At 55.1% G+C, this 12835-nt stretch overlaps 2 protein-coding genes across 2 annotated transcripts; one reads left to right on the top strand and one right to left on the bottom strand.

Annotated features, from left to right (window-relative positions):
* Nucleotides 1-35: 35 nt before the first annotated feature.
* On the bottom strand, nt 36-5029 carry CDEST_09445 (Putative RNA recognition motif domain, nucleotide-binding alpha-beta plait domain superfamily). The gene is made up of 6 exons (XM_062925604.1): nt 4435-5029; nt 2980-3330; nt 2717-2915; nt 2151-2666; nt 1536-2091; nt 36-1473 (listed from the first exon to the last, which is right to left on the bottom strand). Exons 3-6 carry the CDS (start codon nt 2899-2901, stop codon nt 1390-1392), a joined length of 1341 nt encoding a protein of 446 aa, XP_062781655.1. The 5' UTR covers nt 2902-2915; nt 2980-3330; nt 4435-5029; the 3' UTR covers nt 36-1389.
* Nucleotides 5030-9657: 4628 nt separating this feature from the next.
* On the top strand, nt 9658-11010 carry CDEST_09444 (uncharacterized protein; the record flags this gene model as incomplete). Its single annotated transcript, XM_062925603.1, has 3 exons — nt 9658-10028; nt 10078-10358; nt 10793-11010. 3 exons carry the CDS (start codon nt 9658-9660, stop codon nt 11008-11010), a joined length of 870 nt encoding a protein of 289 aa, XP_062781654.1.
* Nucleotides 11011-12835: the final 1825 nt, after the last annotated feature.

Raw genomic sequence — 12835 nt, 5'->3', positions numbered from 1 at the left:
AACCCGCGCGAGTTCGAGTCTCGTCCCTTTCAAATTTCATTTTTTGCGTCATGTCCTCCCTCCATCTCGCCTTGGCATTCCTCAGCTGTTTTACTCCAATGACGCGAGGGAAGAAAGAGGGAGGGGCCTGGTTTAGTTTGCAACCTTTTATCTATAGGTTAGCTGGGCGGGAACAAGGCCGCGGGTCTTCTTGATGTGGACTGCAACACCACTACTACCACACGCCTGGCTGTGTAGCTGGGACTAGCCAACGTTTCCAGGGGCAGCAAGTGAACAATCGCTAACAGAGATCGGATCGCCAGCGATGATCCAAGGTAGATCTCATGGTGCCATTCCCCAACCTCGGCAAAAGGACAAGATAGTCCCATCGAGAAACCCCTTTCCAGAGGTCGTGGTCACTAGGGGGGGTTCCACACACTCTCAACCACATTGGACCTGATATCACCAACTTCAGCAGCTTGAGTGCAGATTTCGTCCACCCACAGAGACTTATCATTCTGAATTCAATCACCAAGGCCAGAGCCCAGTCTCTCATGTACTCGCCCATGCGCATTCATCCCACCAACGCCGTTCGCCCCAACCTAGGGAGAGCCACCCAAGCTGTCTCCAATCTCTTGTTCTTCTCCCACCGGTCCAGCGCCAACCCATCACCATGACCCTTTTTGACGTTTTCCCTATCCCTTTCGAGCTTGGCTCTCTTCCATCGACTGACCAAACATCCACAAGCCCCCGACATGTCTAGAAATAATATGGTCTTGACCTGCCTGGAAAAGCGCCTTTTTCATAGCCCGCCCTATGAACAGATACACCGAATCCCGCAAAAATAAAACCCCCCATCCTCTCCAAAACAAAGCAAACCAACCCCGAGACAAGCTCAACGCAATTTGTTTGCCCCATCGCTGCAAGCAAACGTAAACGACAGAGGGGGTATCGGAGCTCAAGACTAACAACCAGCGGCCGACCAGCCGGCAAATCGAACGAACAGAACAGGCTTGATTCACACGCAGAACGGTCACGAATAGTCAAGAAACAAACAACAGCGACAAGCAGACTAAAAGCTAGGAAATCTCTGTTGGGGCGAGTCCCGTGTGGAAATAGACAAATGAAGGGGAACAACCAAGTCGAGAGAACCATCCGAAAGCCGACGCCCAAGACAGGCCCAGATGTCCAGAGAATAACTAAGGCCGCAAAGCACGCAATCGTCGTTCTCGTGACGTCTCACAATCGTGTCCGCTATCCGTATGCCTAAGATCAAACAAGTCCAAAGAAATATGTGTCATTCGCCCAGGTATCCATCGTGCAGCGTAAAGGGCCCAAGGCAGCGGCGGCGAGCGAAAACGACGAGCGAAGTTTCGGTGTATAAGCAAACAAGACAATCGTGAGAGCAGCTTAGCTCATGAGACCCTTTGGCCGGGTGTTCATGGCGAGTGCAAGAGCAGATAAGCCGTCAAGGTGATCCGTCCACCCATCGCTCTACTACAGAGGTTGTTAGCCAACATGCTTTCTTGACACACACACTACCCAGGGAGCCTTACCTGAGGAGGGGCACCAGGAGGGCCCTGGGGTCCCGGGGGGCCGTGAGGACCAGGAGCACCGAAGTGAGCAGGTCCGTAGGCGCCGGGGCCGGGGGGAGCAAAGTAGTGAGGCGGGGGAGGGGCAGGACGGTAGGGGGTACCAACACCAGAGTTGTTTTGGCTGCGGCCCCAGCTCAGACGGACACGAGAGTTTCCAATAGGGTATCCCTGCATCTGGTTGATGGCCATCTCGGCAGCGTGGCGGTGGACGAACTGGACGAAGCCGCAGCCCTTGCCAGGAGGAATCTTGACGTAGGTGATCTCGCCAAAGCCCTGGAAGAAGCTTCGGAGCTCATCCTCGGTAACGTAGCCCGACAGGCCTCCGACGAAAACGGTCGTGTTGTTGGGGTCGGTGAACTGGTTCATCTGCTGGCCGGGAGGGTTGTAGGGGGCTCCGTAAGCACCGCCGTACTGAGCAGGCGAGGGAACCCCGTAGAATCCCTGCTGGTGAGGAGGCAGGCCGGGGGCCATCATCTGGTTGCCGTGGTGCTGCTGGTACGGGCCGCCGTGGTTACTGCTGTTCTCGTTCAGTCGCTGAGCACGTAGTGCGCGTAAGGGCACATGACTAAAACTCACCGGTTCTTGGGGGTAGCAGTGGAGATGCGCATGGGACGGTTGCCGCAGTAGACTCCCTGCATCTCAACAAGAGCTCGCTGCTGGTCCTGCTCGTCGGTGAAGCGAACAAAGCCGTAGCCGCGCGACTGTCCCGACATGGCATCCGTCATGATCTTAGCAGACTTGCAAGAAGGGAATCGCGCCTGGAACAGAGACACGAGAACGTATTCGTTGACCTCGGGGCCGAGGTCACCGACAAAGATCGAGTATTCGGGACCACGGTCGTCACGTCGGTCGTTGATGCCGCCACCAGAAGCCCAGTTGAGCTTGAAGGCACGGTTGGAGTTGGGGACGGGAGTTCCGTTCAGGCCGAGAGCCTTGCTGGCAGCGTCGGACGACGAGAACTCGACAAAGCAGTATCCGGCATTGCCAGACGTCTTGTCACGGATGACCTTGACGTTGACAGGCTCGCCGGTGGCGGTAAGGAAGACGCCCTTGATAAAGTTCTCGTCCATCCAGGGCTCGAGCTCGCCCATCCTGCCTGTTGTCAGACCACGGCCAGAGCGGACGTTTGCGGCTTCACTTACCAGAGGGTGTTCTTATTCGCGTCCTGCTGGTTGGGGGCCTGCACGCCGCCCGGGATCTCTCCGGAACCGTTGTTGCCAGGGAAAGGCATGCCGCCAGAGACGGGAGTGCCGAAGCCGTCGCCGTTAGCGTTGGCAGGGGGGGCGCCGTTGCCCTGAGCAGGGTTGTAGGGGTTGATGCCGTCCATTTTCACAGTTGAAACTGGGAGCAACGTCAGCCAAGTTGATCCGTTTTACCGTTGTGCAGTTGAATTGAAGCAACTTACCGTTGCAAAATTCGTTGAAAGCTAATAAAGTCGGAACACAACTATCCCGGCTTGAAAGAAGGGTTATTGGTCTTGCAAATCGAAACAGAAAATCCTGTATTCAGAGGCGAAACCGAGACACCGAAAAGCACTCTGTAAAAAGTCGATTCTCTTACGCCTGCACGCCCCGTCGTAAAAACGAAAGATCGATATGCCACGGGGTACTGGGGCAAGAAATGCTACAGTCGCCGACTCAAAAAATTGAGCGTTGCTTTGAATTCGACTTTTGGGTCTCCGATATTTGCGCCTTGGCCAAAGTCAACTTTCACCGATCCGAGAAAGGGTCAAAAGAAGATTCCGAAATGATTGGACCTAAACGGAGGTTAGCATCGCAAGGACAAAAGTGTTCCTGCACCAGCACGCTTTGGGCAATGGTCGCGGTCGCAGTCTGCAGTCCCAGTCGGTCACCGTCACAGTCGCCGTGCCAAAGAACATTGGAGGACCATGGCCGAAGGAGCTTGTCTAGTGTCGATGGGTTGTAGGTGAGCGCAGTGCGAAGCCGAGCAATGTCCATCAACGGTAGTTGCGCACATAAGTGGACCGAGCCTATGTTCAGCGAGCTCTGTCGCGTGTACCAGCCGTCGCACCTTGTCCCGACTGATCTAGCGAAGCTTGCTTGAACATGGTGCATCCGATGAAGAGAGCCACGTATCCATTGCCCACGCTGGGCATTAAATCACTTCGTCGAGTGGTGTCCTCTTCGACTCGACGCCATATGCCGCCCCAGCCTTGGTAGCCACCGAGTTTGTAACAGTCGCATGGCGAAGCATTACGCTGTGGCGATACAGTGGCGTAGTATGGCAGTTATGCTATGGCTGAGGCCCAAATGATTGCTCATGCATTTTGCGATGGTGACAACGGCTGTGCGGGGCGGCGATGCGAGCTGAGGTAGGACGTGGCTTACGGAAGCGTCGGGTACGGGGAGGCAGAGCGTGATCGTTGTCAGGCGCTGACAGGAATCAAGACGTGCTGCGGTTCAGCAAGCGGCCGACGGTGACGACTCGGTACAGGACACGTCGAGGTCGAATGGCTTCGGCATTTGGCTAGAGATCGACGTCCATGACCCGGGATGATCCACGATGCATGGAGGGGTTGCGCGAGGCGTCCAAAGCCGCCACTCCATATTTTCTCCGACGACGGCGACCACCACAGCGACGACCAACAACCAGAGCTCCAGGAGTCAATTCGATAGTGACGGCGGCGTCGCGGTCCATGGCAAATGGTTTGCCGAAGATACCGAAGCCCGGGAGGGTCGGACACGATTTCAGGAAATGCGCTCGCGGCGACGACAACGACGACGACGGCGATGGCGACGACGGCGGCTCGTGACTGCGGCTGGACTGCTGCGACGATGCGACGTATGGGAGAAGGGGAGATGGGGCGGATGAAAGAACCAAAGAGACGTCGATGACTTACTTTTAGGCGCCAACAAAAAGGACTCTTTTTTTCCGGATGACGAGGAAGAAAAAACCGTCGTGCGACTCGTAAGGAGGGTGAGGATGGGAAGAAGGGAGGGAAGAATTACGAAAAGAGTGTTTTCGTGTCGAGGGAGGAATTTCGGAGGGGGTTAAACGACGTGGGAAGAAAAAAAAAGCGACAAGGAAGTTGCGCGCAGAGATTTTTTTTCCGGTGGTGAGGGCCGTGGGGATCTCGCTCTGTCAGTGGTGACGTTGGGTCGGTCGACTACGTAAAGCGCGGCAGCCAAAGTGGTCGTGGTAAGGTAAGGCAAGGTAGTAGTCGGTCGTAGTAATAGGTAGTAGCGACACGCAGCGACGGCAGCAGCAAAGTACAACTGTTTTTTTGCCCGCAGCAACCGAGACAATCGCTAGAAAGGATGCTTCGATTCGGAGGCCAAAAGAAAACTCGCAGCGCAACGCAGAGCAGAGCAGAGCAAGACGAGACGACGGAGGCACAGCAGCAGAGACGAGGCAGAGCAGAGAGAGGTGCAACTCTAAAGAAAAAGAGGAAGGAAGAGAAGAAGCGATGTGGGTAAGAGGAGAAGAGAGAGAGTGGGAAGGGGGGGGGAGTGGGAAGGACAGGAAGAAATGGACACAGAGACAGACTGAGAAACAGACTCTGTCTGGCGATGCACACAAGCACAGGTAGGTACCTAGAATGTGGATGATAGTTTCCTGGCAAAGGGGGAGGGAGGGGGGAGGCGCGACCTAAACTCTAGCTAAGGTAGGGGAGGGGGTGTGCGACATGAATGGTGTGTGGTGTGTGCGTGTGTGGGCGTAGAAGGAGGAACTCAAGATCGGGTGACTTGAGGAAAGGACAGGAAGGCAAGTACTTTACCCAGACAATAGCTGGCTGTGTGTCCGGAGGAAGGCAGGTAGGTAGGTACCTGAATAAAGACTTTCCACATCCCCGCGAGCATCAATACTACACGATGCGGCACGAGCTGCTGTGCGCGACCTTTCCAATGCCATACTCAGATGTTTGTAGTACGTACGTACGTAGCACATAGGCGGACGGCTTTTTGGTACTCCTATCTTGGCAAGGTCCGGGAGAAGCAGATCGATTTCACTCATCTCGGTTTATTTTCGCTCTTCTAGACCAAGTTCAATGTCATGTTGAGTGAATAGTTGAGGACATGCTGCACACCTCACTGCGTACATGATATGTTCACAGCACGCTTTTCTGCAGTAGACAAAAGAATTCTTAGTAGGTAGACTGAGATGTTGAGTTGCCTTCCTAGCCGGACTGAGTGGGCTAAGTGGGCCCGTGTCGGTGCTGATGCCGTGCGTTGAGCTGGGCGAGAGCCGTGGGTCGTGGCTGCACCAGCGAACGAACGAAACGAAACCTGACAGAACAAGGGGGCCACCAGCCATAAGGGACGCCGGCAACTGGCGGCGGGGGGCCGGCGTCAGGTTCGCTCGCTCATCAGGGATGTGCATGCCGGATACAGAAAGAAACACTACTCAAGAACACAGTCTTTCCTCCCCTTTTCCCACTCTCCTTACTCGGCCCAAGAAAAACAGCCCGGGGGTTTTGACTACATGTATTCCATGGCTTTGACGTTTGAGACAGATCGACGTAGAAGAGGAGGAGGAGGGGGAGCAGAGGAGGTGTGGGCAGGCAAGCATGGAAAGAACCCGAGAGGCAACCTCGCAATTGGAGGCTGACTACAGGTACAGCAGCGTGGGGAAGGAAGCAGGTGACAGACATGTGCCTTCCGTCGACTGCCGGCGGAGTATCTAAACACGGCAGCAGTGAGTAAGAAGAAACCCCTTCTCCTTCCGCTCATGTCCAATTGATCAAAAATAAGAATAAACAAGAAGCTGCTCCGTTAACCTACCTTACTTATCTAGGTACCTTACCTACATAGGTATTCCAAGGCAGGCACGGTAGGTACTGGACAGGTACCTCCGTAGGTACATACGCGTCGAGGCTCAGGTCACAGGAGAGCAATGTTCCGTGCCAAGAACAACGGCTGACTGTGAGGGAGGTGTACCTGTACGTATTTGCACTCTGACAGCTGAAGCATCCCGGCTCTTGCCCTCCTGCCTTGAAAACCTTGTTGGTGAGGGTCCATTCTTCTGGGGCCCATCACTTCTAGACCTCCTCTTTCTGTCTCCTGCCCTCTCTCTTCGCAATTGTGTTCGTACATCGTACTTACCCAAGTGACAAGGCAGGTAAGGATAGCCGCGGTGCATCATTCTATGCGACCTGCACACATGCGTGCGTGCGCGCACACACACACAATCTCTCTCTCTCTCTCTCTCTCTCTCTCTCTCTCTCTCTCTCGTTACGTGCCTGGACGTCGTGCGTATTGCATGTACCTTAGCGAAAGGGGAAAGGCAGGAAGGTAGGGCCAATCCTCCGGGCAGATCGTACAGGGGCGGGAGAGACGCTAAGCAAAAGACGCAGCTGCCCTACTGGTCGCTGCCTGAGCTGGAGGGGTGTTTCCAACGAAAGCATCAGTACGTACCGATCCCGACGCGAGATGGCGTCACGGCGAGGAAGGGAGACGGGGCCCACGCCGTTGCTGTACCTGGAGAGGAGGGGCTGGCTCTTTCTATCCCCGATGTTGCTGTTGTTGTTCCTGCCGCCGCTGCTGCTCAATCGTGTAGGTGTACTCTGTACTCTGTAGTGCCTCCAATTAACTGCTTTCGCGCATGTTCACGATGATACTCATCAACGGCCGACCAGACCAGGCATTGCTTATACAAGCTACACATCTTCTGCTACACTGGTAGCTTCGTCGGCATCTTCTCTCGCAGTCAACACCCACCGATAAACATTCATATCTGTCGTCGCCAAGGCCGTTTCCCAACCAACCTCGTCAACGACAAATAGCCTCTCTCATTCCACCGCCGCATCACCTGCACTCTGCTGCTTGCTTTTCCGAAATAACGCCATGCAACAGTCTTTGCTGTCCTCGCCGCGTCCAGCCCCCGACCCGGCCATGACCGGTCCGCTGATGCCTGCTAGGGAATGCGCTGACCGACCCTCGTTGCTTCATTCCAGATACTGCTCGTCGATCGGGCCCTTCCCGCTCCATTGTCTCTCTTCAACCAGGCGGACAAGAGCACAGCAGATCAAATATGAACGACACCGTCGAGCCTTTTTCTTTCTTTTTCCACCAGCCGAGCCTACTCCACGCGAGCCCCTCGCCTCGTGCACACTCCGAGATGCATAGGCCGAGCTCCGCCCCTATTTCCAACCCTTGTCGAGCTTGACCTTTCAAGCTGCCCCGGATACTGGACTCTTGATGCGCGAGACAAGTGAAGGGTCTGCCACATCTGTGCGACATGTAGTGCTGTTAACCTTTGCTGCAGTTTGTTTTGCAACCTTCGCCTCGCAAACCCAATTGGATGCACACCAGTGTTGCCAAACAGTTCAACAGTGTCGGTTCTACCGTGGCAGCCAGTCCTCGCCCGCGCTGTCTTGTTTGATGCCGCTGCAGACACACGAAGCTTCTCCTGTCCGTGCATGCAAGCAAGCAACTCCTGAATACAGGTAGGTACTCCTTTCCACGGTCTCGGTCCATGTTCCGTACTTCCAACAGAACGACCTGCACACATGGTTATGGAGAAGCCTGCCAGCTCAATATCGCTCGCGGGCCTACTTCCCAGTCCCGTCGCCGTCGTGTGGGCCGTGGCCCGTGATGGCCACCACCGGCGAATCCGGAGCCGGCACACGATGTGTTTATCATGGACCGGCCAACCTTGACCAGCGAAAAGACACGTCAAAGAGACAACTTGTCGTTTTCTTGTCGATAAGTCATGGCTCCCTTGCTTCGATGTAGCCCTCCGATGGCGGGCAGGGGTAACGCCAACATCAATGTTGCAACTCCCCCAGGCTCCCTCGGGCCTACTCTGTACATCATTTTTCTTCACGGGTTACCCCTGACTTGTGATCGAGGTTGGCAGAAGCTATCAGTCATGTTGTTGATTTTCTCGGCCCATGGCTGAACAGCTTTGGCCCCTCCCTTTACGAGACAGTTAAAGTGGTTTTCGCGCAAGATTGACACGCCAGCCGATTCAGTGGCTCCAGGGGGGGCGGACGCGTCCCTTATTGCACACTACGGTCCGGACGGCTTTCTGAGAGTGAGCCGAAGCCTCGGGACTTGGTTGTAGTGCCGCCTGCGCCCAGCCGGTGATCCTCTAACTTGACTGAGCCAGGGCCCAGGTTTGCCCAAGCATACCCAAGTTCCAAAGGGCAGTGTTACGCACACACAGTCTTCGTCTTCACCTGCCTGTATTCTTCGACTTGCATCTGCCTGACAGCCTCGAGCATGTTCGACACTTTTCTACATCGCACACGACTCGCGCCGCAACAGTTGCTCATCGGGTGAGCTCAAAAGCCTAACAGCTTTCTTCCCCTCCCCTCCGAAAGTGAAATCATCGGACCGGGGTCACAGGGAGGGGTGGCTGCAGAAAGGAGAATTCCCACTGCGACCGTGGATCGAGGCGTGGTGTGGGAAGAATGAGATCTGATTCTCTCCCTTCCTTCTCAGTGGCCGCAAAGCTCGCCTGCGGCCCGGCAATGTGGTGGTGCGGCCACACCCCAAGCGGCGAGTGCATGCTCGCTGTCAAGTGTCAAACAGTGAGTCTTTGCTGATACCCTTTCGGGCCTACAGTATTTGTTTTTGCTATCGAGCTGGCACAGCGCTTTGGACTTTTCCGATACACCTTCGATGCTACCTGTCGATATTGCCAATGGCTAATGTTCCTCCATGTTCCTCCCAAGACATGGCATGATCTATACCTCGCCGACAATCTCCGCTTGAGTGGTCAACGGACTTGACGTGGCGACGCTGTGTCCTGTTGTCCGGTTGTTCCCCCTGCTCGGACAAGGAATTCCCACGGCAACATTTCGTGCGACGTCGTCAGGGGAAAGATACGCTCTTCGGCCGAAAACCTCGGTGATGAACGAACTGGCGAGGGTTTCTCAAAATGGGTTGCTGGCATTCGTCCATGCCGACGCAACCGCACGAATGCGGAACCCGAAGACCACGAAAGGAATGTTCATTTCATGTACATCATGCCCACCCGAGTAAATTAGCCTCGATGCTAACAAGCCCCTGTGCAGGACGGACGGTTGCTGGTCGAGCAGTCGCCTGCGTTCTCAGCTTTTGCTCGCTGCGCTAGCAAGGTTCGACATGTCTCAAGCGCGCATCGTCACGAACGAATCATGGAGGGCCTTTTGCAATCCCACATTATTCGCGGATGCACAACTTCCCTGATTTGGAAGTGCATGGCGCCGCCGCATCCCGCCCGCACACCCGCCGACATACAGTTGTGGGTTGAACGTCAGCTTGGGCCGCATTTCAGTCGCTTTTCCAGCTCCAACTCAGGCCACTTTGGACAGACAACTCAACAAGTGCTTCTGGAAGCTCCGCCGGGAGCGGGCAGGCTTCCGGGGGAGGTTCTGGACGAGCTGTCGTCCGATGGTGAGAGTCGCAGTGACTGCAAGGAAGCAACGTCCCCCTCACTTGACTTGCATTCCCTTACTCCAGTTGCGATGCTTCAGGTCCACATCCAAGCCTGGGAAGCCAATCTTTGGTAAGTGAGATGATGGATGATGTTGGATGCTCGTTTTTTCGGGATTCAGGGCACTCGAGCAGCCACACGCCCTGATGCGGGGGACAGTTGACGGTGATCGACGACGCCCTTGTCCGTTGGTCCTCTGCTATTCAACGACGCATCGTGGAGTGGACTACATAGTATCTCAGCGCTCGTCGGTACGCAGCCTGACAGTCGATTGTTTCTTGACACCTCTTCACGGGGCGGCCACGGACGAGGACTCTGTCTCGCTCACCTCACTCTGCAAGCGGGTACCCGTCTGCGGCGCTGGCAACCTTGGTACTCAACCCGCACTTTCTGGCCACTGTCGTAAGTACATCTGCCTGGCGGCTGTTTTCGTTTAGGTCAGCAGGAAGTGACTTTTTTTCCTTTTGCGTTACGGGGCGTCCGCATAGCATAGCAGGCGACAGGCGACGGCCAGTCCTCCGCCCTCCGCCCTTGACTCGTGTCTCTGGTCCAAGTCTTGTTTTTATCCCTCATCAGGGGCCCCATGATCCATCCATTACGCACATGCGATGCTCCACACAGCGTATATGCAGACGTCTACGATGTATCTCGGAGGCTCGGCTGTATATGAGAAGCAGAGTCAAGGGGATCTTAACAGCTCGACGGTGTCCCAAAAGGTGATGTGCGATATGATGCTTACTGGTTGGGTTCAACAGCCGGGTCCCCCGTATCGAGCACAACTATTTGTCGGACACATCGTCGCCGAAGAAGTTGCAGCATCGTAACTCACGTTCAAGTACAGGACTCCAGGTTCTACCGCCAGCCGCACCAAAAGAGGTGCCCGTGCTGGTTCCCCCCTCCCCAACTCCATTCCCCCTTGTCCGGTCTTGGCAAACCTGCTTTAAACTCTAAAAAGGCGTCGGCCGTGTTCAAACCTTTCACACTTGCAAACACTGTACGCGTCTCAAGGGGTTGGTCAACACTTGCAAGGCGCGTGAGAGTTTTGTTTGGGTAGTGCAGTGCAATCGGTTCTGCGAGTGAAGCTGGTGTCGAATGCCGACTTAATCTTTGCGTGGTTGCCAATGAGGCGGTCCTCTATCAAGCACTTGTTGCGTCTCCAGACTCCGGTCGTTCGTGGAGGGGGAGGTCGTCTCCGTTTCGAAGGGGGGCTAGTGCCTAAGCTAAAAAAAAAAAAAAAAAGGCTTTAATGAAGACCTGGGTTCATTGGCAGGCCGCCGCGCTGAGCTGCCTGGTCTTCTTCGGGTGCTGGGCATCTCGGCGCGCTCGTCTCTCGAACATCTCACCCGATATGGCTTAGATGTGGACATGGCCGTGGCCTGGTAGTCAGTGATTTGTTTCTGCCGGTGTGCCTTATCTTCAAGAGCCACGCTGGATGGGAATATTGAGAGGATGGTCCATGGCACCTATGCCGAGCCCGTCAATCTCCAATGCTTTGTCTCTCTCCGTGTGTGTGTGTGTGTGTGTGTGTGTGTGTGTGTGTGTGTGTGTGTGACTTTTGTCCTGAACTCAATCGAGGTCGTCGGTTGGTTGTCAATCACGGCAAGTCTCTCCGGCGGTTCGCGGGAGCTTGTTTGAAGGGCGACTTGGGGACGGTTCGCGACTGTGGGTGAGACTTGTCCTTGGGACGGACCGTAAGGTTTGTGGATGGGACAGCCTACCGTTCTCATCTCGACGCTCCCCGGAGGAGCGTCCCGGAGGGATGTTCTGAGCGGACAGGACCGTTCGGGGTCGCTCCGGGAACCTGGCCGAGGGTTGCGCGGTATCTGGACTGTGGCGACAGTAGGATTTCGTCTCGCGTTCGTGCTGCAAACCTTTTTGCAGCTCAAGGTTTGCGGGCTTGGTGGCGGGTTGGTTTCGTCTGAAGAGGTGTGATGGGGCGCGTTTTGGTTTGCAGTGGTGGGGGAGAGGAGGAAGTTGGCGGGGAGAGGTCGGCGTGGTGGCGAGTTCTGTTGGACGTCGACTCGGTGTTGACTCGTAACGGCGGTTGTGACCGGCGACGACGCGTACTGGGCCTAATTTGGGGGGAAAGAGGACTGCTACGATATATTCATTGTCGCTCGCAGTTCCACTAGGGAGAGAGGAGGGGGTTGGAACGGGGGGGAGGGCATCATGTGTGGTGGTAGCGGTTGGTTGATCGGTTTGTGACTCATTCGTCGTACATTGCTGAAGGGAATCTCGATGATATTCTGATTAAAAGAAGTTTGAGACAACTATCCGCCGGCCGGATTTTCATCAGAGTGATCCCTGTAAGATACAGATATGTCGGCAGATAGACACCAAGGGCTCGGCCTGGATAAAGGTTTATTACGGAGCAAGATCCGGCTGATAAGTTCAATGTGACCGGTCAACACACCAGACTGCCGGCCTTCTCGTACTCCCTGATGAGTTATTCAAACTGGCTCTAGGGGTTTTGGTCCCCAAGGGTTGGTTTTGGCAGTTTGCCGCCCTCGAGCATGGTCCCAGGGATCGTTGGGTAGACGACACGCGGTACGTGACCAAAGCTCTTCGCAGTTGTAGTTAGAACCGAGGACGACCTTTCATGCTGATACGAGGGATTGGTTCCACGGGAATGGCGTAGACTTGACGGGTGTGGCTATCGAAAGCAGCTGGTCAGAATTGCCATGGGACTAAATGGCTGATGAGGCTGCTGGGAGGGTTTACTTTGCGACGAACCGTCAGCCGCAATCTCACCAGTCTGTCGTGTGTCTTTGAGATGGGTTCTGATCGCGTCGTGGAACGAATGAGAGAACCATCTGTCACAATATCAAAGTTATTGTTATGATCAATTTGATGAAACAAAACTGTAGCTCTGTTTGATA

This window comes from Colletotrichum destructivum, chromosome 6 (assembly GCF_034447905.1).
Source record: "Colletotrichum destructivum chromosome 6, complete sequence".
Classification (NCBI taxonomy): domain Eukaryota; kingdom Fungi; phylum Ascomycota; class Sordariomycetes; order Glomerellales; family Glomerellaceae; genus Colletotrichum; species Colletotrichum destructivum.
The sequence above is the reverse complement of the archived record's forward strand: the minus strand, read 5'-3'. Positions and strand labels throughout refer to the sequence as shown.